This window comes from Coregonus lavaretus (genome assembly GCF_964263955.1).
Source record: "Coregonus lavaretus genome assembly, chromosome: 30".
In the NCBI taxonomy this organism is placed as follows: domain Eukaryota; kingdom Metazoa; phylum Chordata; class Actinopteri; order Salmoniformes; family Salmonidae; genus Coregonus; species Coregonus lavaretus.
In genome coordinates this window covers 7,690,386-7,715,675 of record NC_140017.1, presented here as the reverse complement: position 1 = coordinate 7,715,675, position 25,290 = coordinate 7,690,386, and the positions used below count along the sequence as shown (strand labels likewise).

Sequence of the window (25,290 nt, the reverse complement as noted above, 5' to 3'; positions counted from 1 at the left end):
CTAAGGCTGACCCCATTAAGTCGACTGGTCCATTATTTGGTCGATAGGATGTTTGTCCACCAAGATTTCTGTAGTCGAGCAGTCGCATATTGATATATATATTTTCCCATGGTGCACAAAACACCTGTCTGATTCGTGCCTGTCTCAGTGGACTAATCCATTGCCGAGGCCACAGGGATGGCACAGTCCATCACTCTAAGACAGTGGTCACCAACCTTTTGAGTCAAGATCAATTTCGCAGTCAAAAAGCAAGCCGAAATCTACCGTTCCCCCCCCCCAAAAAAGTAACATTAACCTAATAATAGCAGTTCTGTAGGAATGAGGTTTGGGCAGTAGGCCTAATACATTATTGCAGTATACTGGCTATATGCCTGGCCTGCCAATATTGTTATTCTCAGACCATACTATATTTCAAAACTCGAGCTTTGATAAAAAAAAATAGATCAGTTGGTGTAGCACTTGAGAGGCACTGCGGCGCATAAATTGAAATAATTAGCTTTTTTTATTTTACTGGACTGATGGTACCTACATCTGATGGTCATGGTGCTTTCAAGACAACTGGGAACTCTGGAAATTCCAAGTTGGATTTTTTTACCCAAGTTCCCAGTTGTCTTGAACGAACTGAAGTCGGAAGTTGGAGATTTCTGAGTTTCCACTTGTTTTGAACACGGCATTAGGGTCCGCATCTCATGGTCCCTACACTCTCCTTCCTTTCCTCTGGTGAGACTGACCAGAGAGAGGGGACACCGTCTTCCACCTGATGGCTAAACTCGAGTCGCACAGCATCTGCCTCATCCACAAATTCATGTTGTTCCTATGACCATGTTGTTCCTATGACGAGCTGCTAATAATAATTAAAACGCAGGGCTAACGATACACTTGGATACTCATTCATTCCAACTGCATCGCGAGTGGATGTACGGAGAAGCACATTTTATGTTTTAGTGCTGAATAATAACTTTAACATTAACTCACATATTAAAAACAGCAGCTCTTTGCTGTATTCTTTGACAGTCTCTCTGTGGTCATGGTTTTAAAAGTTATGAAATATTACGTAGGCTAGTATCAAACTTTGCTGTAGCCGGGGTCGTGGAAGCTCTGTAGGCACGGTGATTTGAGCTATCCGATTGGCCAGCGCAGTAGGCATACTCAATTTAGCCACAGATCTCCCGGTCCTCCGGGTACGCCGGAGTTTGTATTTTCAGACAAATGAAATAGTTCAAAATGTGAACACTTTGCTTACCCGGTGCGCAGGACTTCTGAATCAAGTGCACCTACCGACAACAGCGAAAATAAAATAAAAAAAGGAGCGCAGGCCTTTGTCGTTGGCTTTTCTACAGAAATGTTTGGTGATCGACTAGGAATGCCTTGAAGATCAACCAGTCAATCGTGATCGACTGGTTGGCGACCACTTCTCTAAGACGTGATCCTGAAATTGTAAAAATAATGGTACTATTATTTTATAACAAATGAGCTTTCTGACGCATTGGATAGCGGTCACTGTCTGTGGTTCTGAAACAATCTTTAGTACATAATACCAAAGTTAACCACCATATTGGTGTTGAGAACATGTGGCGGAGGCAGCAGCGGAGTGAGGAGACGGGGAAACAGCCTTTGCCTTAATTGTCTAAGAAAATTGAGGAGAGAGGAAACCCCAACTTAATTAGGTCTATAATCAATAGCCTAACTTAAATGTGCCTGGCTTTATAAATCATCCACATAGATCTACAGAAGACAGACAGATCCTGTTTCTGTTGCCTGTGAGTGCTTGTTTAATAGCCTACTTATACCGTGAGCACCAAGGCTGTTAGAACAGACTCTCTGGTATTACTTATAATTTATTTAGTTTTGTTTACACTGTTCTCCTTCTTGTTATTACAACTATTATTATGATCATCATTATAATAATACGTAATGTCATTATCATTAGTAGGCTTCATGTAGTGGTAGCCTTGTTTAACCACCATCGAGCTGTAGGCCTAAGAGCGCATCCTGTTTAGTCAATACCGTAACTTACTTAGGCCTATATATATCTCAATATATTTAGTGTTGTTTACACTGTTCCAAAGGGTCAGAAAAAATTATATTGTAATCTAACAGCCCCTGTTTGGCACACATAATACTCACGCAACGCTTGCTCCTATACCCTCCTTTTACTTGATCTCCAGTAGATTCCACAACTAAGTCAAATTTCTTCCACAGATCTGACTTCCCCTTTCCCTACTGAGCAACCAGTAAACATTTGCCCGTTTTGAGTTCCTTTTTCACGTCCTCCACATCCATTTTACTGTCACGTGTTAGGAGTTTGTTATTACCAATGTATTATGATAGGCTATAGGTCAGGCCATATTGGTCACATGTTTCACATAAAGAGGGGGAATAGGGAATCTAAACAAATGAGAGATTTTGGGTAACATAACTTTTCAGTCAGAGAAACAAGTAAGAAACGGAATGGCTGAAATTATGTTGCAGCTTCAGCACAGACAGTGCGATAAACACTTGCTGTGATGTGGTGCCTTTTCGTTGCAGCAGGGAGGAAAGCGAGACAACGTGCGCCAGTCACACTCACTGTCATTTTTTCTAACACAGCGTGGCCATCGTGCTCCCTCGAGTCATTTGTGTGTCTTAATTATTTAATAAAACAGTGCGCTTAAAGCATCAGACAAGCTCACTGCATATAGTTGATTTTATTCAAGCACATAGGGTGTGTCTATATGGAAAGACACAAGTTTTAAAATGTCAACCAATCGATTGGTCGAAAGAACTACTCTCGTCGACTAAGATTTTTTTTTTGGTAGAGGACAGCTCTAACATACACAAATAAGTTTAAGATTCTGTTGTTGCTCCCCGGTGGCGCTTATTTCATACATGTTGGTTGGGCAGGATGAAACTAATCAGAACACACACAGGTAAAACCACACAATGGAGTCTTAATCCAATAGTGTGTTCGTACATGTCTCATTGACAGAAGAGCGACAGTCAAATCAGTCAAAGGTCTGCAGCAAGTTAGCTACCACTCCTAGCAACAACTGCCAAAGGCCTGTCAAGTATCATACAAAGGAAACGCCAGGGAACAGGAAGGAGTGACATTCTCCTCCAATACAAACAAATGAAGACCTCAATGAGACAACCACAGAGCCAGTCAGAGACAACCCCAGAGATACACACACAAAGACACTAACACACACACTTCCGCTGACTGACCTGTCAGGTGAGGGTTTGTAGCGTACGAAGGGCCCGCTGAGTACGGGGCCCCCCAGGCCAGAGGGGGAGGAGAAGCTGGCTGAGGGGTTCCTGTAGGGCAGCACTCTGTCGCCCCCCGCTGGCGACAGGCTGTAGTGGTTCTCAGGGAAACTCACTGGCCTGCAGGGAGCACAGAGGGGACAGTGGAGTTTAATCACAAGTCAGTACCTATATTCATAAAGCGTCGTAGAGTATGAGTGCTAATCTATGATCAGTTTTGCCTTTTAGATCATTATTAATAAGGTTATATGGATAGAGAGGACCTGATCCTGATCCACCAAAAGTATGTGGACACCTGCTTGTCAAAACTCTCATTCCAAAATCATGGGCATTAATATGGAGTTGGTCCCCCCTTTGCTGCTATAACAGCCTCCACTCTTCTGGGAAGGCTTTCCACTAGATGTTGGAACATTGCGGGGGACTTGCTTCCATTCAGCCACAACAGCATTAGTGAGGTCAGGCACTGATGTTGGGCGATTAGGCCTGGCTTGCAGTCGGTGTTCCAATTCATCCCAAAGGTGTTCGATGGGGTTGAGGTCAGGGCTCTGTGCAGGCCAATCAAGTTCTTCCACATCGATCTCAACAAACCATTTCTGTATGGACCTCGCTTTGTGCACGGGGGCATTGTCATGCTGAAACAGGAAAGGGCCTTCCCCAATCTGTTGCCACATAGTTGGAAGCACAGAATCGTCTAGAATGTCATTGTATGCTGTAGCGTTAAGATTTCCCTTCACTGGAATTAAGGGGTCAAGCCCGAACCATGAAAAACAGCCCCAGACCATTATTCCTCCTCCACCAAACTTTACAGTTGGCACTATGCATTAGGGCAGGTAGCGTTCTCCTGGCATCCGCCAAACCCAGATTCGTCTGTCGGACTGCCAGATGGTGAAGCGTGATTCATCACTCCAGAGAACGCGTTTCCACTGAGTCCAATGGCGGCGAGCTTTACACCACTCCAGCCGACGCTTGGCATTGCGCTTGGTGATCTTAGGCTTGTGTGCGGCTGCTCGGCCATGGAAACAGTTATTGTGCTGACGCTGCTTCCAGAGGCAGTTTTGAACTCGGTAGTGAGCGCTTCAGCACTCGGCGGTCCTGTTCTGTGAGCTTGTGTGGCCTACCGCTTGTGTGGCCTACCGCTTCGCGGCTGAGCCGCAGTTGCTCCTAGACATTTCCACTTCACAATAACAGCACTTACAGTTGACCGGGGCAGCTCTAGCAGGGCAGAAATTTTAAAAATGGACTTGTTGGAAAGGTGGCCTCCTATGACGTTGCCACGTTGAAAGTCACTGAGCTCTTCAGTAAGGCCCTTCTACTGCCAATGTTTGTCTATGGAGACTGCATGGCTGTGTGCCATGTAGCCGAAACCACTAATTTGAAGGAGCGTCCACATACTTTTGTATATATAGTGTATGTCTCTAAAAGTCTACTTGAGAAATATTTTATCAAAGCTGACATATTTATGACATTTTGCCTTACCCTCCTTAATTACTCCATAATGTTTAATCTGTAAGTTCTACAAAGCAAAAGTCTGTGTCAAACAAAGCTTTACCAAGTGCACTGTAATGAGTAGTATTTTGATTTCAATAACCACATTTACATTAATATATTTTTTAGCATAATATACTCTAAGGCAGGGCTCTAAATTAACATTTTTTATTGGTAGCACTGGTGCTCCCAACTTCAAAAGGTTAGGAGCACCACATTAAATTTAGTAGCACCAGAAAATATATGTATCTTTAAATTGATTGAGATACAGCCTATTTTGGGCCTATATGAATTCTAGCTACTTTTGAAGCACATGTTGTGCCCTAGAAACTATGTAACACTATAAATACATTCATTTATTATAAAAGCTAAAATGTTGATACGAATCCCTGTCATGGAAATGACAAAGTCATTTGTGGAATATTAGGTTTCTATACTGAACAAAAATATAAACGCAACATGTAAAGTTTTGGTCCCATGTTTCATGAGCTGAAATAAAAGATCCCAGACATTTTCCATCCGCACAAAAAGCTTATTTCTCTACAATTTGGTGCACAAATTTGTTTACATCCCTGTTAGTGAGAATTTCTCCTTTGCCAAGAAAATCCATCCACCTGACAGGTGTGGCATATCAAGAAGCTGATTAAACAGCATGATCATTACACAGGTATACCTTGTGCTGGGGACAATAAAAGTCCACTCAAAAATATGCAGCTTTGTCACACACTGCCACAGATGTCTCAAGTTTTGAGCCAGCGTGCAATTGGCATGCTGACTGCTGGAATGTCCACCAGAGCTGTTGCCAGAGAATTGAATGTTAATTTCTCTCCCATAAGCTGCCTCCAACGTCATTTTAGAGAATTTGGCAGTACGTCCAACCGGCCTCACAACCGCAGACCACTTATAACCACGCCAGCCCAGGACCTCCACATTGTCTGAGACCAGCCACCCGGACAGCTAATGAAACTGTGGTTTTGCACAACCGAAGGATTTCTGCACAACTGACTGCAGTTCTGTGTCGTAACTGACTTCAGTGGTCAAATTCTCACCTTCGATGGCCACTGGCATGCTGGAGAAGAGTGCTCTTCATGGATGAATCCCGGTTTCAACTGCACCAGGCAAATGGCAGACAGCGTGCATGGAGTCGTGTGGGCGAACGGTTTGCTGATGTCAACGTTGTGAACAGAGTGCCCTATGGTGGCGGTGGGGTTATGTTATGGGCAGGCATAAGCTACCGACAACGAACAAAATTGCATTTTATCAATGGCAATTTGAATGCACAGAGAAACCATGACGAGATCCTGAGACCCATTGTCGTGCCATTCATCCGCTCCCATCACCTAATGTTTCAGCATGATAATGCACGGCCCCATGTCACAAGGATCTGTACACAATTCCTGGAAGCTTCCATGGCCTGCATACTCACCAGACATGTCAACCATTGAGCATGTTTGGGATGCTCTGGATCGACGTGTACGACAGCGTGTTCCAGTTCCCGCCAATATCCAGCAACTACGCACAGCCATTCAAGAGGAGTGAGGCAACATCCATAAGCCACAATCAACAGCCTGATCAACTCTATGTGAAGGAGATGTGTTGCGCTGCATTAGGCAAATGGTGGTTACACCAGATACTGACTGGTTTTCTGATCCACGGCCCTACTAAGGTATCTGTGACCAACAGATGCTTATCTGTATTCCCAGTCATGTGAAATCCATAGATTAGGGCCTAATGAATTTATTTCAATTGACTGATTTAATTACAGTACCAGTCAAAAGTTTGGACACACCTACTCATTCCAGGGTTTTCTTTATTTTTACTATTTTCTACATTGTAGAATAATAGTGAAGACATCAAAACTATGAAATAACACATATGGAATCATGTGACAAGGTAGGGGGGGGGGGGGGGGGGGGGTATACAGAAGATAGCCCTATTTGGTAAAAGTCCATATTATGGCAAGAACAGCTCAAATAAGCAAAGAGAAACAACAGTCCAACATTACTTTAAGACATGAAGGTCAGTCAATACGGAACATTTCAAGAACTTTGAACGTTTCTTCAAGTGCAGTCGCAAAAACCATCAAACGCTATGATGAAACTGGCTCTCATGAGGACCGCCACAGGAATGGAAGACCCAGAGTTACCTCTGCTGCAGAGGATAAGTTCATTAGAGTTACCAGCCTCAGAAATTGCAGCCCAAATAAATGCTTCACAGAGTTCAAGTAACAGACACATCTCAACATCAACTGTTCAGAGGGGACTGTGTGAATCAGGCCTTCATGGTCGAATTGCTGCAAAGAAACCACTACTAAAGGACACTAATAATAAGAAGAGACTTGCTTGGGCCAAGAAACACGAGCAATGGACATTAGACCGGTGGAAATTTGTCCTTTGGTCTGGAGTCCAAATTTGAGATTTTTGGTTCCAACCGCCGTGTCTTTGTGAGACGCTGTGTGGGTGAACGGATGATCGCCGCATGTGTAGTTCCCACCGTAAAGCAAGGAGGTGGTGTTATGGTGTGGGGGTGCTTTGCTGGTGACACTGTCTGTGATTTATTCAGAATTCAAGGCACACTTAACCAGCATGGCTACCACAGCATTCTGCAGCGATTCGCCATCCCCTCTGGTTTGGGCTTAGTGGGACTATCATTTGTTTTTCAACAGGACAATGACCCAACACACCTCCAGGCCGTGTAAGGGCTATTTGACCAAGAAGGAGAGTGGTGGAGTTCTGCATCAGATGACCTGGCCTCCACAATCCCCCGACCTCAACCCAATTGAGATGCTTTGGGATGAGTCGGACTGCAGAGTGAAGGAAAAGCAGCCAACAAGTGCTCAGCATATGTGGGAACTGCTTCAAGACTGTTGGAAAAGCATTCCTCATGAAGCTGGTTGAGAGAATACCAAGAGTGTGCAAAGCTGTCATCAAGGCAAAGGGTGGCTTTTTGAAGAATCTCAAATATAAAATATATTTTGATTTGTTTAACACTTCTTTGGTTCCTACATGATTCCATATGTGTTATTTCATAGTTTCGATGTCTTCACTATTATTATACAATGAGAAAATAGTAAAAATAAAGAAAAACCCTAGAATGAGTAGGTGTGTCCAAACTTTTGACTGGTACAGTATATATCTTTTTTGGAATGAAAATACTACTCATATTACAGAGTAAACCGGTAAAGCTTCATTTGACACACATTTTAGCTTTGTAGCATCTACAGATGAAACATTATGGAGTCTTAAAGGAGGCCTGGGTAAGGCCAAAATGTCATAAAAATGCCATCATTGATTATTTTTCAATTATGCTTTTAGATACAAATGTAAAATATATGTAAACAATTCTTCCCCCAAAGAACCATTCTGTGTTACATTTCGTGAAAATCCCCAAAATCATGGTATTTTTTGTCCTGGTTTCATGTGGAATCACTTATATGTTCTGCACCTACAGCAACGCTTTACGTTTTTTTAAAAGGACAACCTCATTGTCGTTGCATTTATGAGAATGACATCAGGCCATAAGCATAGGACCACCCGCTCAAGACACTGAAGCAACTACACCAGGGCCTAAGCACAAGGCAAACAATCCCAAACAAACGTCAGTGTCTCACCTCTTGTTGGAGAGGTGCTGGGGCTCCCTGTATGGGACGGGCATGACCATGGCTTTGTGTGAGCGGGGTTGGGGTGGTGGGGGGACCATAAGAGTCCAGCGCTGAGGGGTGGGAGCGCTGTGCAGGCCCGGAGGGCCGGGGGGGCTGTCCCAGCGCCAGGCAGGGGGACGAGGGGAGGGCCGGTACCCTGCTGCCACAGGCTCAGGCTCTGGCTTCTGCTCCATGGTCTTCATCTCATACTCCTCTGTACATCCCCTACAGACCGAGAGGGGGAATGGAGAGTCAGTGGTACTGCAGTGGTATTGCAAGACTACACCCTTCACATAGAAGATTACACATGAACACCAGACAACAACTAGAAAGATGTCATAGCTGCTTACAAAATGTCAGTGGCTCTGCACGCACACGTGCACACACACAAGCACAGCACTCAGATAAGAGGTCCACCTTGCTCACAGGAAATGCAGTCAAACTAAAGTTGAAAACCCTGAATCTCCTCCATACTCTCCCTCAGCATATTCCCTTTAGCATCCCCCTCCAACAGCATACACACACAAACACTAATGAGCTCCCTTGATACCTCAGCATGGAAATGGGGGGGGGGGGGGGGGGGGACACAGATTACTGCAACATCAGGACTCTATCCCCTACTGTGAGGCCTCGGTCAAGTGTGTGAGTGTGTGTTTCTTTGAGCATGTGTGCAGATAGAACCCAAGCCCTGACCCTTTTAGTCACCCAGTTGTCGCTGAAGTATTCATTTGGACAGAAACACGTGAAGATAAACCTCTAATCTCATAAAGATTCTCTCTGTCAGCCTTTTATTTGTGTGTATGTAGCCTAGATGTGTCAATTTGCATTGAGTTTATACAAGCAAGGCATGTGGAAATGGTTGTTTTAGGCTAGACTACTCTAGTTAAATAATTGTATTAGATCCTGTGAGATGTCAGGCTTTTCTTCAACTTCCCCTAAACAGTCATGACCTGGACCCTTTCTAGTAGTCACTGCACTACCAAACACAATGAAGTGTACATGAAAATCATTAGCAAACTCAAAGGAACACCCTCAATGATGTAAAAATGACCAACATCAGTTTCAGTGGGGTGTTCTTCTCATTTTCTACTCAAGAGACCAATAGCAATAGATCCCTGTTTAACCCAGCACAGCATGACAGGCTTACCCTCTCAACATCCTCACTAAACCATTGAGCAGAAACAGCACATACATCTTTCATCACTAAAGTCTATTATTGGAGGTAAAAGAGGCATCACACCGCCACAGCAAAGGGTGCCTCAGACATAAGACAATGTACATCGCTGCAACAGAGAGGGAGCAGAGAGGTGAGAAGGGAAGAGGGACAGACTAGTGAAAGGGAGGGAGGGAAAATAAGAGACGAGGAGAGGACGGGGGGAAGGGAAGAGAGGAGAAAGAAAGGGGGGGGGGTAAATAGAGGTGAAGGGACAGGATAAATGAATAAATTAGAGGACAAGGAGGAAAAGAGATGAGAAGTGGAGAAAGTGAAACAAAATATGAATACAGCCTAGGTAATGGAAAAGAAGTGGACAAGAGAGGAGTGGAGGAGCAGAGAAGGAAAGAAGAGCTGGACAGGAGCAGATTGTCCTGTCTGTGTCTCTGTGTGATCTGTCCCCTACTATTTGACCTGGATTAAGCTCAATCACACTGGTCTGGCCACACTAAGCCCCAGACTGCTTTAGAAAACAACAAACAAACCCCATTACTACTGCTGCAGGCTAAGGTAAACAGAGCACAGAGGTGGACATGGCAACATCACATGCTCTGTCTGTATGAAAGATACCAGGAGACCCTGTATGAGTAGAATGATGCTCATGACAGTCTCGCTATCACTCTCATACATATATACCAGTGAGTGTAATAACCAACCTTGGAAGGAAAAACCTAGATCCCACACAAACACACAAATATAACTGCCAATGTCAAGTCACAAAACAACCCTCACACATACAGACACTCGATAAGAACACGTACGGCACACACACACACACACACCAGTGTACCAACCTTAGAGAGAAAACACCAGTGCCTACTTCCAGAGACCTCTCCATCGCAATGGCCGGCCTGACAGCTGGGGCTCTCTCTCACACACACATTCCGCGAGCAAACACACACACACTCTCTCTCTCTACTGCATCTCTATATCTCTCTCCTGTTCACAGCACCAACAGGGATTGGGAAAGAAAGAGGAAGAAGTGAAGGCAGTTTCTCTTTCCCACCCACTTGGCTTCTCCCACCTAAGAGGTGTTCAGACACGTCTTCCCATCCAAGCTCCTCTATTCCGCTATCCTACTGTACCCACACTACCTCTCTCCCTCCTCCCTCCTTTTCTACCCTTTTCATTCACACAGAGCATGCACTTTTAATTAATCGCCTCTTTATATTTATTTATTTTCCCTCTTTCTGCAGATTCCAGGCCTTAATCTCATGCAATCTGTTTTCCTGGCACACTCTAGCAAATGAGTGTGATAGAGAGAGAGGGGGAGGGAGAGGGAGGAACAGAAAGAGTGAAATACAAGACTAATTATGTAGTGTGTGTGGAGGAGTGAGCGTGTGTGTGCGCGTAAGAGTGTGTGTGTATCAAAGGGGTTTAAGTCATACAATTAAACTGCCTTACACATTAAAGAAATCCAACCACTGTGCAATCACACAGCCCTGGCAGCACAATTGCTGTATTTAGGAACCCCCACTCAATCAAGAACAGACATCCTGCTTGCTCTGTGTGACCCCGACTACGGAGCAGCACACTCGGTCTGCGTCCCAACTGGCACCCTATTCCCTACATAATGCACTACTTTTAACCAGAGCCCTGTGGGCCCTGATCAAAAGTAGTGCACTAAATGGGGAAAAGGGTGCCATTTGGGACGCACCCAAGCTAGGCTATATATCGAGTAGAGACTAGTCACACTGTGTAGTCAGTGCGTATTCATCTCAGTAACATTCAAACCCACAGTGTTTAACAGAGCCTCATTATCCCACTGTACTCAAGGCCCATACTCAGATGAAAGGTTGAGAGGAACGGAGCCAAAAAAGAGATGGGGGAAGGGGAGATAGCAAGAGAGCGATAGAGAATGAGAGGCTGAGGGAAATGGATGTGAAAAACACAGGCAAGACGGACAGACAGAGTAGGGGAATAAGAAAGCTTTAAAGGAAATTGCGTATTAATTCTATTGATTGTTACGTCGTTCTATCCATCTCTTTCTTTCCCTCTCCTCTTTCAGCACCTCCAGGAATTCACACGTGTTCAGACCATGTGCCTCTCGCTTCTCTCTCTCACACACTCCCACTCAAAACTCTCCTCAGAACAGAGGCGTCTGGCCAGCATATCTCAGCTCTGTTGGTGTTGCTGTGTGTTGTGAATCTTCTCTCTCTACAACACATCCTTAGAGGCAGGATGATGCTTTGACATCTAACACAGAAACACATTCATTTTCACACACACTCAAACACATAGACACAAACACACCCACACACACTAACCTGCGGGGCCCTCCCTCCTCGTAGGGCGGTATGATCACCACTTTAACGGTGACCGACGTCCTCAGTAGGTCGATCATCTGCTCGTGTGTCAGGGTTACGGCGGCAACCTTGCAGATCTCCACCAACCGGCTGCCCTGCCTCAGCCCTGCCTGCCAGGCGAAGCCGTACTCCTCTACCTAAAGCAGATCAAATTAAATGTATGGATTTTACATGAGTTTACAGAAAAATATTTTTCGATGGTATGGAAAAGTACCTCAGCCACGGTGCCGTCCAGCCTGACGTGGAACCCCAGCTGTCCCAGGCCGTTCCTCCTCAGAGTCATATCCACCGTCTCACAGCCCACCGTTAGCGCCTGGGGAGGGAGGGAGGGAGGGAGGAGAGCTTAGGAGCTTTCAGCAAATAAAAGGGCTTCAAAAGGCTGGTGGTTTTAAATGCATCATTAAATACATAATTATACTGCCATATACCAACAGCCAAACATGCTATTTTCATGGTTTTTAGTTTCAGAATCAGTTTTGAGCCTCCTCTTGGCAAGAATCACGGTCATCTTAGTCTGGGTGCCTGTCTGTCTGCTTTAGCAAACTTTTAAATTGTCTTACGCAACAATGTAGGGAAGTGGTACCCAGGCTATTTCTTCTACAAAAAAATCCAGTTGAACTCTCATCCCTGCCCCTCTGCCTCTTCCACCACCATACATCTGTTAAACCTTCCCCAGCTCTGTGACCTCTACCTGCTCACCTTTAACCTCTGCACCACCTCCCTGATGTCCTGAGCAAAGCCCTCGGGGACTCTGACGGCGATGTGGTCTCCTCTCCCGTAGAAGATCTTCAGCGCCAGCCTCTCTGGCGTCCAGCCAATCACGTCGGCGCAGAAGCAGTTGAACACCACTTCCTTGGTGTTGCAGTCTGCCAGGAGGACGTACTCTGCTGACACGCCCAGAGCGCAAGAGATCTCCGTCCCGCCGCCACTGAAGTCCTGGGCCAGCACCCGCCACGCCACCGCCCCGGCCGCTCCCAACTCCGCCCCCTCTCTCGCCCGCGCCCGCTCTCTCTTCTTCGACGCCAGCGAGATGAGGTTGTTGAGTTTGCCCGCGGAGTCGAGCGGCGTACTGCTCACACAATTCTCGGCTAAGTCTCTGAGGTACTCCTGTCGCGTGCGCGTGGCCATGGTGTGGAACTTCTCAGACTTGTGCGCAGCGCTCTCTGCATTGATGACCTTGGCCAAGAGGAAGTTGCGGAAGGCTTCAGGGTCACGGAACGTCACCCCGCTGGGGATGGGTGGGCCGAAGGGAGGCACGTCCTTCATACGCGTCACAGCCACACTGAGGAGAAGAGAAAAAACAACCATCAACAATCGACCAATAACAACGGCATAATGGACGCCATGGTGAGAGTTGGTGTGTGTGGGTCCTACCTGTAGCAGGTGTTGTCGGAGCAGGGGTTGTGCACGCGGACGATGACGAACACGTGTTGGAAGTGGGAGCGGATGTTCTGAGGGGTGAAGGGCAGCGCTCCCGGCTCCTGGAAGATTATAGTGACGATGTCGTTCCCTATGTGCCTCTTCCTCAGGAGCTGAGAGAGAAAAAGGGAGGGAGGGAGGGAGGGAGGGAGGGAGGAAAAAGGAAAGTGGGAAGAGGGAGACAGAAAGGTGTGTGAGCGAGTGTGGAGGAAAAGACACAGTTGGCAGAGGGAGAAACAAACAGAAGCAGAGGGAGGGAGGGGAGGAGAGTGAGCGGGGGAGACAGAACGAGCACAAATTAACATGAGCCAGACAGAATTGGCACACAAGCTCACTTGACTCACTATCGCACCAGTATATTGTTAGAGAAAAGTCAGCGAGAGACAGAGCGAGAGAGATAGAGATTGGTCCCAGTCTATGTGGATGTAGGTCTGAGATTGTGATGCAGATACAGACAGTGAGAGAACAGCTGAGGCAAACAAACAGATCTTTATCTGATGCTACATTTTTCTCCCAATGAGTGTAGCTATTGAGAATTTGATTGAATATGTGTGAATGTCAGTCACACAGTGACAGAATCCATGCTGTGTCTATTGCGGTGCTTGCCAACCCACTCTTTCTGCAGCAGTGTGAAAGAGTCAATTAAATATGACAGCGTAAAGCTTACACACGCACACCCTAGGGGGTACTGCTGGAGCTCTGTATGCATGAGACACGAGTTCTGCCTGGGGCTGGACAACTGCTAAAGGCCCCTGCGATCCGGATTTAATTGGATGTCCTCCTCTCCTCTCTACGTCCTTGCCCTTAGTCACAGTCACCTCTTCTCTTTCTCTCTTTTTGACTCTCTTCCTCCTGTCTCTGGCACATACCATTCCTCTATATTGACTACCTGACTTTCTAATAGCTCTCTCCCTCTCCTCTCTCAGAGTGAGGGTTTATTGGTGATCAACACTGACACCTAGAGGTTGCATGGCAGAAGTTAAAATGTCGCTGCTGTGGCCTTTGCGCCTCTGGATGGAGTCAGTGTGCTGAATATTAATCTATTCTCTCCCATTCTACCGTTTACACACCCACAAACCCAGAGACACAACATCGCGATACTTCTGGGAATGCATCTGGAAGTAAACGTGACAGACCAGGGTTTGGCAGACAGTGGGAGAAGTGAAAAATTCATCCTTAGTTGTTCATTTTCTAGAATTGTAAAGGCAAAACCTAGATTGGAGCCAATGTCTTAATTAGCTGAACCTGTCATTACTACAACCTTGTGAAAGTGACAGGTTTGAATTATTTTCAAAAACAACTTTATATCGAAGGAGTGCCTTTCATTTGACGGTCTGCACATGCGCAGTTCGGCAAGACATGATGGCGTGTTTTTGTGCATGAGCTATGCTAGCTAACGTCGCCATGACGTCACCTTCAAGTGTGACCGGGGATTTCTACTGTAGAAGCAGTTTCTGCCCATCTTCATACTGTACTGTCTTTGGTGTAACCTTTCATATATCGTTTATATTTTATTCCTCTAACTCATTATTTAATTAACCAGGCTGGTCAACTGAGAACCAATGCTCATTAAGAGTGATAGCCTTGGAATCTCTGTAGATATATCCATAACCTACCCATTCACACACAGTGCATTTGGAAAGTATTCAGCCCCCATGACTTTTTCCACATTTTCTTACGTTACAGCCTTATTCTAAAATGTATTACATTATTTTCTTTCTACACACAATACCCCATAATGACAAAGCGAAAACAGGTTTTTAGAAATGCCTTATTTACATACAGTACCAGTAAAAACTTTGGACACACTTACTCATTCCAGGGTTTTTCTTTATTTTTACTATTTTCTACATTGTAGAATAATAGTGAAGACATCAAAACTATGAAATAACACATATGAAACCATGTAGTAACCAGAAAAGTGTTAAAATCAAAATATATTTTTGATTTTTGATTCTTCAAAGTAGCCACCCTTTGCCTTGATGACAGCTTTGCACACTCTTGGCATTCTCTCAACCAGCTTCATGAGGTAGTCACCTGGAATGCATTTCAATTAACAGGTGTGCCTTGTTAAATGTTAATTTGTGGAATTTCTTTCCTTCTTAATGCGTTTGAGCCAATCAGTTGTGTTTTGACAAGGTAGGTGTGGTAGACAGAAGATAGCCCTATTTGGTAAAAGACCAAGTCCATATTATGGTAAGAACACCTCAAATAAGCAAAGAGAAACGACAGTCCATCATTACTTTAAGGCATGAAGGTCAGTCAATCCGGAAAATGTCAAGAACTTTGAAAGTTTCTTCAAGTGCAGTCGCAAAAACCAACCCTATGATGAAACTGGCTCTCATGAGGACCGCCACAGGAAAGGAAGACCCAGAGTTTGCTGCAGAGGATAAGTTCATTAGAGTTAACTGCACCTCAGATTGTAGCCCAAATAAACGCTTCAGAGTTCAAGTAACAGACACATCTCAACATCAACTGTTCAGAGGAAACTGCGTGAATCAGGCCTTCATGGTCGAATTGCTGCAAATAAACCACTACTAAAGGACACCAATAAGAAGAAGAGACTTGCTTGGGCCAAGAAACACGAGCAATGGACATTAGACTGGTGGAAATCTATCCTTTGGTCTGATGAGTCCAAATTTGAGATTTTTGGTTCCAACCGCCGTGTCTTTGTGAGACGCAGAGTAGGTGAACGGATGATCTCTGCATGTGTGGTGTGTGCGTGTGGTTCCCACCGGGAGGAGGAGGTGTGATGGTGCTTTGCTGGTGACACTGTCAGTGATTTATTTAGAATTCAAGGCACACTTAACCAGCATGGCTACCACAGCATTCTGCAACGATACGCCATCCCCTCTGGTTTGCGCTTAGTGGGACTATAATAGGTTTTTCAACAGGACAATGACCCAAAACAGACCTCCAGGCTGTGTAAGGGCTATTTGACCAAGGAGAGTGATGGAGTGCTGCATCAGATGACCTGGCCTCCACAATCCCCCGACCTCAACCCAACTGAGATGGTTTGGGATGAGTTGGACCGCAGAGTGAAGGAAAAGCAGCCAACAAGTGATCAGCATATGTGGGAACTCCTTCAAGACTGTTGGAAAAGCATTCCTGAAGCTGGTTGAGAGAATGCCAAGAGTGTGCAAAGCTGTCTTCAAGGCAAAGGGTGGCTACTTTGAAGAATCTAAAATATAACATACATTTTGATTTGTTTAACACTTTTTTGGTTACTACATGATTCCATATGTGTTATTTCATAGTTTTGATGTCTTCACTATTATTCTACAATGTAGAAAATACTAAAATATAAAGAAAAACCCTTGAATGAGTAGGTGTGTCCAAACTTTTGACTGGTACTGTAAGTATTCAGACCCTTTTGCTATGAGAAATTTTTTTTAGCTCAGGTGCATCCTGTTTCCATTGATGATCCTTGAGATGTTTCTACAATTGATTGAAGTCCACCTGTGCAAAATTAAATTGATTGGACATGATTTGGAAAGGCACACACCTGTCTATACAAGGTTCCACAGTTGACAGTGCATGTCAGAGAAAAAACCAAGCCATGAGGTCGAAGTAATTGTCCGTAGAGCTCAGAGACAGGATTCTGTCAAGGCACAGATCTGGGGAAGGGTACCAAAACATTTCTGCAGAATTGAAGGTCCCCACGAACACAGTGGCCTCCATCTTTCTTCAATGGAAGAAGTTCGGAACCACCAAGACTCTTCCTAGAGCTGGCCGCCCGGCCAAACTAAGCAATCGGGGGATAAGGGCCTTGGTCAGGGAGGTGACCAAGAACCCGATGGTCACTCTGACAAAGCTCCAGAGTTCCCCTGTGGAGATGGGAGAACCTTCCAGAAGGACAACCATCTGCAGCACTCCACCAATCAGGCCTTTATGATAAAGTGGCCAGAAGGAAACCACTCCTCAATAAAAGGCACATGACAGCCCACTTGGATTTTGCTGAAAAGCACCTAAAGGACTCTCAGACCATGAGAAACATGATGCTCTTGTCTGATGAAACCAAGATTAAACTCTTTGGCCTGAATGCCAAGCGTCACATCTGGAGGAAACCTGGCACCATCCTTATGGTGAAGCATGGTGGTGGCAGCATTATGCTGTGGGGATGTTTTTCAGCAGCAGGGACTGGGAGACTAGTCAGGATTGAGGGAAAGATGAACGGAGCAAAGTACAGAGAGATCCTTAATGAAAACCTGCTCCAGAGCACTCAGGACCTCAGACTGGGGCGAAGGTTCACCTTCCAACAGGACAATGACCCTAAGCACACAGCCAAGACAACGCAGGGGTGGCTTTGGGAAAAGTCTCTGAATGTCCTTGAGTGGCCCAGCCAGAGCCCGGACTTGAACCCGATCGAACAACTCTGGAGAAACCTGAAAATAGCTGTGCAGTGACGCTCCCCATCCAACCTGACAGAGCTTGAGAGGATCTGCAGAGAAGAATGGGAGAAATTTCTCAAATACAGGTGTACCAAGCTTGTAGCATCATACCCAAGAAGAGTCAAGGCTGTAATCGCTGCCAAAGGTGCTTCAACAAAGTAATGAGTAAAGAGTCTGAATACTTATGTAAATGTCATATTTACGTTTTTAATTTTTAATAAATGTGTAAACATTTCTAAAAACCTGTTTTTGCTTTGTCATTATGTGTTATTGTGTGTAGATTGATGAGGGGGAAAAACTATTTAATCCATTTTAGAATAAGGCTGTAACGTAACAAAATGTGGAAAAAGTCAAGGGGTCTGAATACTTTCCGAATGCTCTGTATGTGGACACCCCTTCAAATTAGTGGATTTGGCCATTTCAGCCACACCCGCTGCTGACAGGTGTATAAAATCGAGCAGACAGCCATGCAATCTCTATAGACAAACATTGGCAGTAGAATGGCCTTACTGAAGAGCTCAGTGACTTTCAACGTGGCACCGTCATAGGATGTCACCTTTCCAACAAGTCAGTTTGTCAAATTTCTGCCCTGCTAGAGCTGCCCCGGTAAGTGCTGTTATTGTGAAGTGGAAACATCTAGGAGCAACAACGGCTCAGCCGCAAAGTGGTAGGCTACACAAGCTCACAGAACGGGACCGCCGAGCGCTGAAGCGCATAAAAATTGTCTGTCCTCGGTTGCAACACTAGAACGCTACCTGCCCGAATGCATAGTGCCAACTGTAAAGTTTGGTGGAGGAGGAACATGGGGATGGAGCTGCTTTTCATGGTTCGGGCTAGGCCCCTTAGATCTAGTGAAGGGAAATCTTAATGCTACAGCATACAATGACATTCTAGACAATTCTGTGCTTCCAACTTTGTGGCAACAGTTTGGGAAAGGCCCTTTCCTGTTTCAGCATGACAATTCCCCCGTGCACAAAGCGAGGTCCATACAGAAATGGTTTGTTGAGATCGGTGTGGAAGAACTTGACTGGCCTGCACAGAACCCTGATCTCAACCCCATCGAATACGTTTGGGATGAATTGGAACGCCGACTGCAAGCCAGACCTAATCGCCCAACATCAGTGCCCAACCTCACTAATGCTCATGGCTGAATGGAAGCAAGTCCCCGCAGCAATGTTCCAACATCTAGTGGAAAGCCTTCCCTGAACAGAGGAACAGGCAAAGGGGGGACCAACTCCATATGAATGCCGATGATTTTGGAATGAGATGTTCGACCAGCATGTGTCCACATACTTTTGGTAATGTAGAGTAGGTGCAAGCAAAAGTTACTGTACAGTTGGCATGTATTCAATGAACATAGATACTGTTAGCAGGACTGAAAAGCCCATTCAAAGAGAACAAAGAATCCATAAAAATACTACAGGCACAGAATTGAAGAGGAACACTCTAAAAGAGAGGGAGAGCGGCAGAGAGAAGTTATATTTCTATTTCATGAGCAGCTGCAATTGTCCATGTCTGAGCCAGATAAACTATAGAACAGAGGTATAACAAACCACATACACAAACACAAAATAGTTCAACCTTTCTGTCTCTGTCCGCCATGTGTCTTCTGAATCTGAGATATGACACTCAATGGTGACACTCAGACGGACTTCCAAAGGATTTTTGTGAGACTACTACGGCAATGGCCATGCTACCCTGAGCACCCTTAAGAATCAGGAAGAGTGCCTGACCTCTGTAACTACACCTGTGGGATTGAACAGACAACAATACTAGATAGAAGAGTAGTTGAAGGTGTTTAGGGTGGGCTGTGGTAGACTGTGCTGTGTGAGTGTTGGTCTCACCTGCTGGGGGTTGTTGGGCATGTAGGGCAGCATGGTGGACACGTGGAACATGACCTCATAGCCCTGGTAGGTGGTGTACAGGGAGTGGGTGCCTGTCGAGTCAGCTGGGGGAAACCGAGAGAGAGAGAGAGAAACACACACACACACACAAACATATGCATAAGCAAACACACGGTTAACATTCCGTTATCCAGTCCCAGTTCAGCACCAGGGCATGAGCTCAACAAATAAAGGAACACCACATCAAAAACAATAGTCTGTAGAGACTCTTTTTCTAAACGGTTGACTTCATAGGCAGTTATGTAGCAAGTGTTTTTATATTCATGCACCATTTGACAGGAATCACTAATTTTACTCTAAAAAACTAAATTTAACCACTAGGAAGGGATGCAGAAAACTCTGTGCTGATATTAGGCACGCACATTCGCCTGCACACAAACACCCTACTACGCACCCCCTCACACAAACAAGACACACACCGACGAACACATATACACACACACCCTACCCACCCACCCTCCCACACACACACAGACACGTACTCTTGGTGTCCAGCTGGGCGGCGTAGTTGGGGAAGCCTCGGAGGCACACCTGCTCCCCCAGCAGGTCCATGAAGGCGGAGAAGGTGGGCGTGGCCTCTTCGTTGTTATACATCTCTTCTTCGGTGCTCTGCCCTGCCCGACACAGCAGCACCCCCACCTTGTGCTTCTGACTCAGCTACACCGGAGAAGAAACAATATCAGACTGCATTCACACACGGCTGCCATGTCCTGGCTCAAACAGAGACACACCTATCTAGTGTTTTTGACTGTAGCTATAGGAGGTGATATCAGAGGTGATAAAAGACAGAGACAGACACACAGAGATGTCATAAAACTTGTGGCTGAGACCACGGCCCGCGGACTCACCCCCTGTTCGTCCAGTTTGAGGAGCTGCTCGGTGACCTTGGGCGTGCTGAGAGCCAGGCGCAGGCAGGACACACTGAGCTCCGGGACCACCTGCTCCAACACCTCCTTCAGGGGGAGACCGCGCACCGTGCCGTGCCTCCCCGTGGAGGCCACTGCATCCTCCAGGATGGACCCCCGCAACGTCACCAGCTACACACACACAGAGGACATGGGAGTGATTAGAGATGTAAAACACACACACACAAAGGTTAGATGAGATGTACTTTATTGTCCATTAACTTGCAGAGAACTTGCTCACATCTATGTCTCTGGGAGTTTTTAGAGACATTGAGAAATAGGACAAATGTCTTCAGTAGGTGCATATCTGCAATCTTTGAAAGCTTCTTACTGCCCATAGTGCCATGCACCGGAGTGATCCCTAGAGGGGAGACCTGTACTTGGGGTGTTTCCAGACAGCAGGGGGCTATAATAATCTCAGGTGCTGAGAGAGCTGTATTTTATTCAATGTATTCAGGGAGACCACGGCCAGTGATGCCAACTTAGCAATTTTGTTGCTAGATTTAGCAACTTTTCAGACTACCCTGGCAAAAAAATAATAATAATCAGCACCTAGCAACAAATGTAGCAACTTTTGAAAAGTGACTCAAATGCTAAAATGCACGCATTTTCCCGCTAAATGACACAAAAACGATTTTCCCTGTCACACACTCAGTCACAACACACGTGCCTGGCTGCAAAAGTGCATTGTGAGTGACGTCAGCAGCATGCGCTCAGCTTGTGCACAGGCAGCAGCAGGCCAGCAGCAATTTCAGCAAATTGCAAATCATTGTTGGCTGACTGCAGCAGTAGTAGTATGTGTTCGACGAGACAAACCCAATTAATATAGTTGGTCACGAATGTTGGATCTTGAACAGAACTTACAACATCAATCAACATGTCTCAATCAAAATTGTACAGCCAGAAGTACAGAAAAGAGTGGGAGTCTGTACCTGAATTTAAAGGGTGGCTGAAGCCAGTAATTGGGGATGGTTGTCGGGCATACTGTGCATACTGCAAATCAGATATGCTTGCAAAAATGTATGACATAAAAAAAACGTACAACCCCGCAACACAGTCTACATTACCACAGTTGGTTAAGAAAGTGGATAACTGCCATAGTAGCTTCTGCGCTTTTGCAATGGCCATTGCGAAGCATTGTTCGCTGCTAGCATGTGACCATTTAGGCATGGCTTGCAAAGCTGCCTTTTCAGATACTGTGGCAGCAACAAACCTCCAAATGCACCAAGTGAAATGATTAGGGGAGTACTGGCTCCTTATTTTCTCAAAAGGGTAACATCAGATGTGGGGGATGAGAAGTTCAGCCTCCTTTTGGATGAGTCCACTGATGTCAGTGTCTCAAAATACCTGGGTGTGGTGATTCGGTATTTCAGTGCTAAAAAAAGAACCATTGTGTCCACATTTCTCGGGCTGGTTGAATTGGAGGGGGGCGATGCCAGATCAATAGCAAAGGCGGTAGTTGAGTTTCTTGAGAAGTGTAACCTTAAAAAATAGAATCTTCAGGGGATTGGCAGTGATAATGCGTCCGTGAAGACTGGGGTGCACAAAAAGGTGCGCAAGATTTTAAAGGAAGAATGTGCATTGCCCAATTTGGTACTCATCCGCTGTGTCACCAAAGTGTGTTGGCTATCGATTGAGCCTGCGGTAACTCGTATATTGAGCCAGTGGAAAGAACTGAAACTCCACTTTGAGTTGACCAAGGCCAGTGAGCATTGCTACATGTGCTCCACGCCATGTACAAGACCAGCTATGTCTACCTGACATTCTTGAAATCAATCCTGTCCGACAAGTTGCAGTGAAGTCATTTGAGGGAGAGCAAACAGATCCTGTCAAGCGTTTGGACAATCTGGTACACCTCTTAACATCAATTTGCAGCAGAGTAGTCAACCCTATGGCAAATATTGATGTCCTGAAGGATGCCATTGATGGACATCTCAGTCCATCACCATACCTTGGGTACCTTTTTGAGAGCACTGTGTACCAACTCAGTCTTGCGCCAGAGGACGAAAAGGTCATTCGGAGACAGTGCATCAACTACATTGTTGCTTTAAGCAAGGAGCTGCAAGGCCCCCAGACAACCTAGAAGCCTTGCGAACCATGGCCTTGTTCAGTGTTAAGGAAACACTAAAGCATAATAAAGGCCCCGCTGAAATGATTAAAGTAGCTGAGCTACTGGGGTACCAGCCCCAAACAATTGATACAATTGTTCCCCAATGGAGAAACATCCATCTGTTTAGGTGGGACTCAACTGAAAAGTTTTGGAGTGAAGTGAATAACTACACGGACTCTTCCGGGTCAAATCCATTTGAACAACTGTGCAAAGCTGCACTCGCTGCCCTCTCCTTGCCACACTCAAATGCGGAGGTTGAACGGCTGTTCAGCCAAATGAGTGTGGTCAAGTCAAAGTTAAGAAATAGAATGTCACTGCACACTCTCAACTTCATACTCCTGGTGCGGTGTGGACTGAAGCTGGCTGGTGATACCTGTTCCCAGCATAAACTACCAAGTGAAGTTCTGCAGCAGTTTGGCACCACAGCAGCCTACAGCTTCAAGGCCACTCCATCCTCTTCTGCTGGATCCAGCTCCGTGACAATGCAGTCGGACAGAGAAGATGAAGAGGATTTCCTTGCCAATCTATGATTCATCATATTTACAGTACGTTGCAAGGCATGGACTTTCTGGAACTGGCAGAGACACACAGCTGATGGTGGTAGTGTGCACTGCAGTGTGAGAGTGAACAGTGGCAATATCTGGAGGAAACCATTGAGCAGCTAGCCAGCCAAGCAGCACAACAACCTGGAGAGAGCTGGAGAGAGATGCCTAGCGCACACATCATTACTTGAGTTAAGTTGTTTGTTCAATAGGATAGCATATATACCTTGTTATTAGCTTGTACCTATAATTGTTGATCAGTTAGGTAGCATGTTAACTAACTACCAATACACTGCTTAAAACTATAATTGTTCATAATGTGAAGGTTTACTAGTTAAAAATAAAATAAATAAAATGTAATTGTTCAATAATGTGTAATGTGTAATTGTAAAAAAATAAATATCTGATCATATAAAATGTGTTGTGTTTATATTACTTTTACAAAAAAAAGATGTGATAATAAACAAACAAATCTAAACTACCAAATGTCAAATCATATTTTTCGCCGAGATGGCCAGTCAATTTTACGTTATTACGTAATGACGTCATCACGCAATGACATGACAATGTCATTTAGCAACTTTTAGCAACAAATCGACCTGCCTCTAGCAACTTCCCCTGAAAATTAGTTGGCAACACTGACCACGGCACCGTGCTTCATTAAAACTGCAACACACTGCTGAGGAGCTGGAGGGGGACCGAGAGTGCTTCACCTTAACAAAGTCAAGGGTTTGGCGTGGGGGAAAAGAAACCCCTAAACAATGCAGCTTAAATTCCAGCTATTCAGATTACCTTCTGGCACAATATAGAACTCCTCCGACACTGGACTTTATAAGTCGTTTTTCAGATGCTGAGCCAATAGTTGCCAATAACCTGTCGTCTAACTATTCATACCGTATTTCCCCCGGTGACCTCTAACCTCTGACAAGTGCCTCCACTCCATCTCTAACCCTGGGAAGCAGGGTGGGAAACCCTATGTTGGCGTCAAGTAGTGACTGACTGTGCCAATCTGGGGCATCTGTGGGGTGTGAGTAAGAATGTGTGTGCACGTGGATGTGTGTGATTGAGTGTGTAAGTGTGTAACGTGTGGTTACAGCATGCTGGTGTCAGCATCGTTCAGACTTCAATGAGAGAGTATGGGGGAGGGAGGGGGGGGTTTGAGAGGAGGAGGAGGGGATGTGAGCTTTGTAGCGTTCGCTCTCTCAGGGCAGGCCTGAGAGGAGTGTCTGTATGATCTCTGTAGACACAGGCGGCGGCGCGGCCCATTGTTCAATATGGGCTAAGGTGATGAGGCCAGGCTGCCATGTAATCCAGCTAAAAACAACAAGAGGGAGGGCAGCCGCCAGCCAGAGGGCACAGCCACAGGATTCACTGGACACTATTGGAAAGCACATGTACTAGACAGGGAGCAAGCAGAAGTGCTATGTACACCCAGTCTCTATTAGGATAGCTATTTGTGCAGTGGTCAGTCAATCTGTCAATCAGTCTCAGAGTATGTTACGTCGCGTACCGGGTATATAGTGCATTCGGAAAGCATTCAGATCCCTTGACTTTTTCCACATTTTGTTACGTTACAGGCTTATTTTAAAACTGATTAAATAATTGTTTTCCCCCTCATCAATCTACACACAATACCACATAATGACAAAGCAAAAACGGAAGAGCGGGGGGACATATCACATTTACATAAGTATTCAGACTTTTTACTCAGTACTTTGTTGAAGCACCTTTGGCAGTGATTACAGCCTCGAGTCTTCTTAAGTATGACACTACAAGCTTGGCACACCTGTATTTGGGGAGTTTTTACCATTCTTCTCTGCAGATCCTCTCAAGCTCTGTCAGGTTGGATGGGGAGCGTTGCTGCACAGCTATTTTCAGGTCTCTCCAGAGACGTTCGATCGGGTTCAAGTCCGGGCTCTGGCTGGGCCACTCAAGGACATTCAGAGACTTGTAACGAAGCCACTCCTGCGTTGTCTTGGCTGTGTGCTTAGGGCCGTTATCCTGTTGGAAGGTGAACCTTCGCCCCCCAGTCTGAGTTCGTGAGTGCTCTGGAGCAAGTTTTCATCAAGAATCTCTGTACTTTGCTCCCTCAATCCTGACTAGTCTCCCAGTCCCTGCCACTGAAAAATCCC

The 25,290-nt window shown here is 45.5% G+C and overlaps 1 protein-coding gene across 2 annotated transcripts in view; it reads right to left on the bottom strand.

Annotated features, from left to right (window-relative positions):
• sipa1l3 (signal-induced proliferation-associated 1 like 3) overlaps window positions 1–25,290 on the bottom strand; it is a 106,739-nt gene that overhangs the window by 9,936 nt on the left and 71,513 nt on the right. For both annotated transcript variants that reach the window (XM_084147488.1, XM_084147489.1), the window contains 9 exons: window positions 20,450–20,638; window positions 20,084–20,258; window positions 19,542–19,645; window positions 13,262–13,419; window positions 12,587–13,169; window positions 12,102–12,200; window positions 11,849–12,024; window positions 8,339–8,593; window positions 3,205–3,363 (listed from right to left, as the gene is read on the bottom strand). In XM_084147488.1, the coding sequence (XP_084003614.1) occupies window positions 3,205–3,363; window positions 8,339–8,593; window positions 11,849–12,024; window positions 12,102–12,200; window positions 12,587–13,169; window positions 13,262–13,419; window positions 19,542–19,645; window positions 20,084–20,258; window positions 20,450–20,638 (1,898 nt within the window). The remainder of the gene's footprint in view (window positions 1–3,204; window positions 3,364–8,338; window positions 8,594–11,848; window positions 12,025–12,101; window positions 12,201–12,586; window positions 13,170–13,261; window positions 13,420–19,541; window positions 19,646–20,083; window positions 20,259–20,449; window positions 20,639–25,290) is intronic.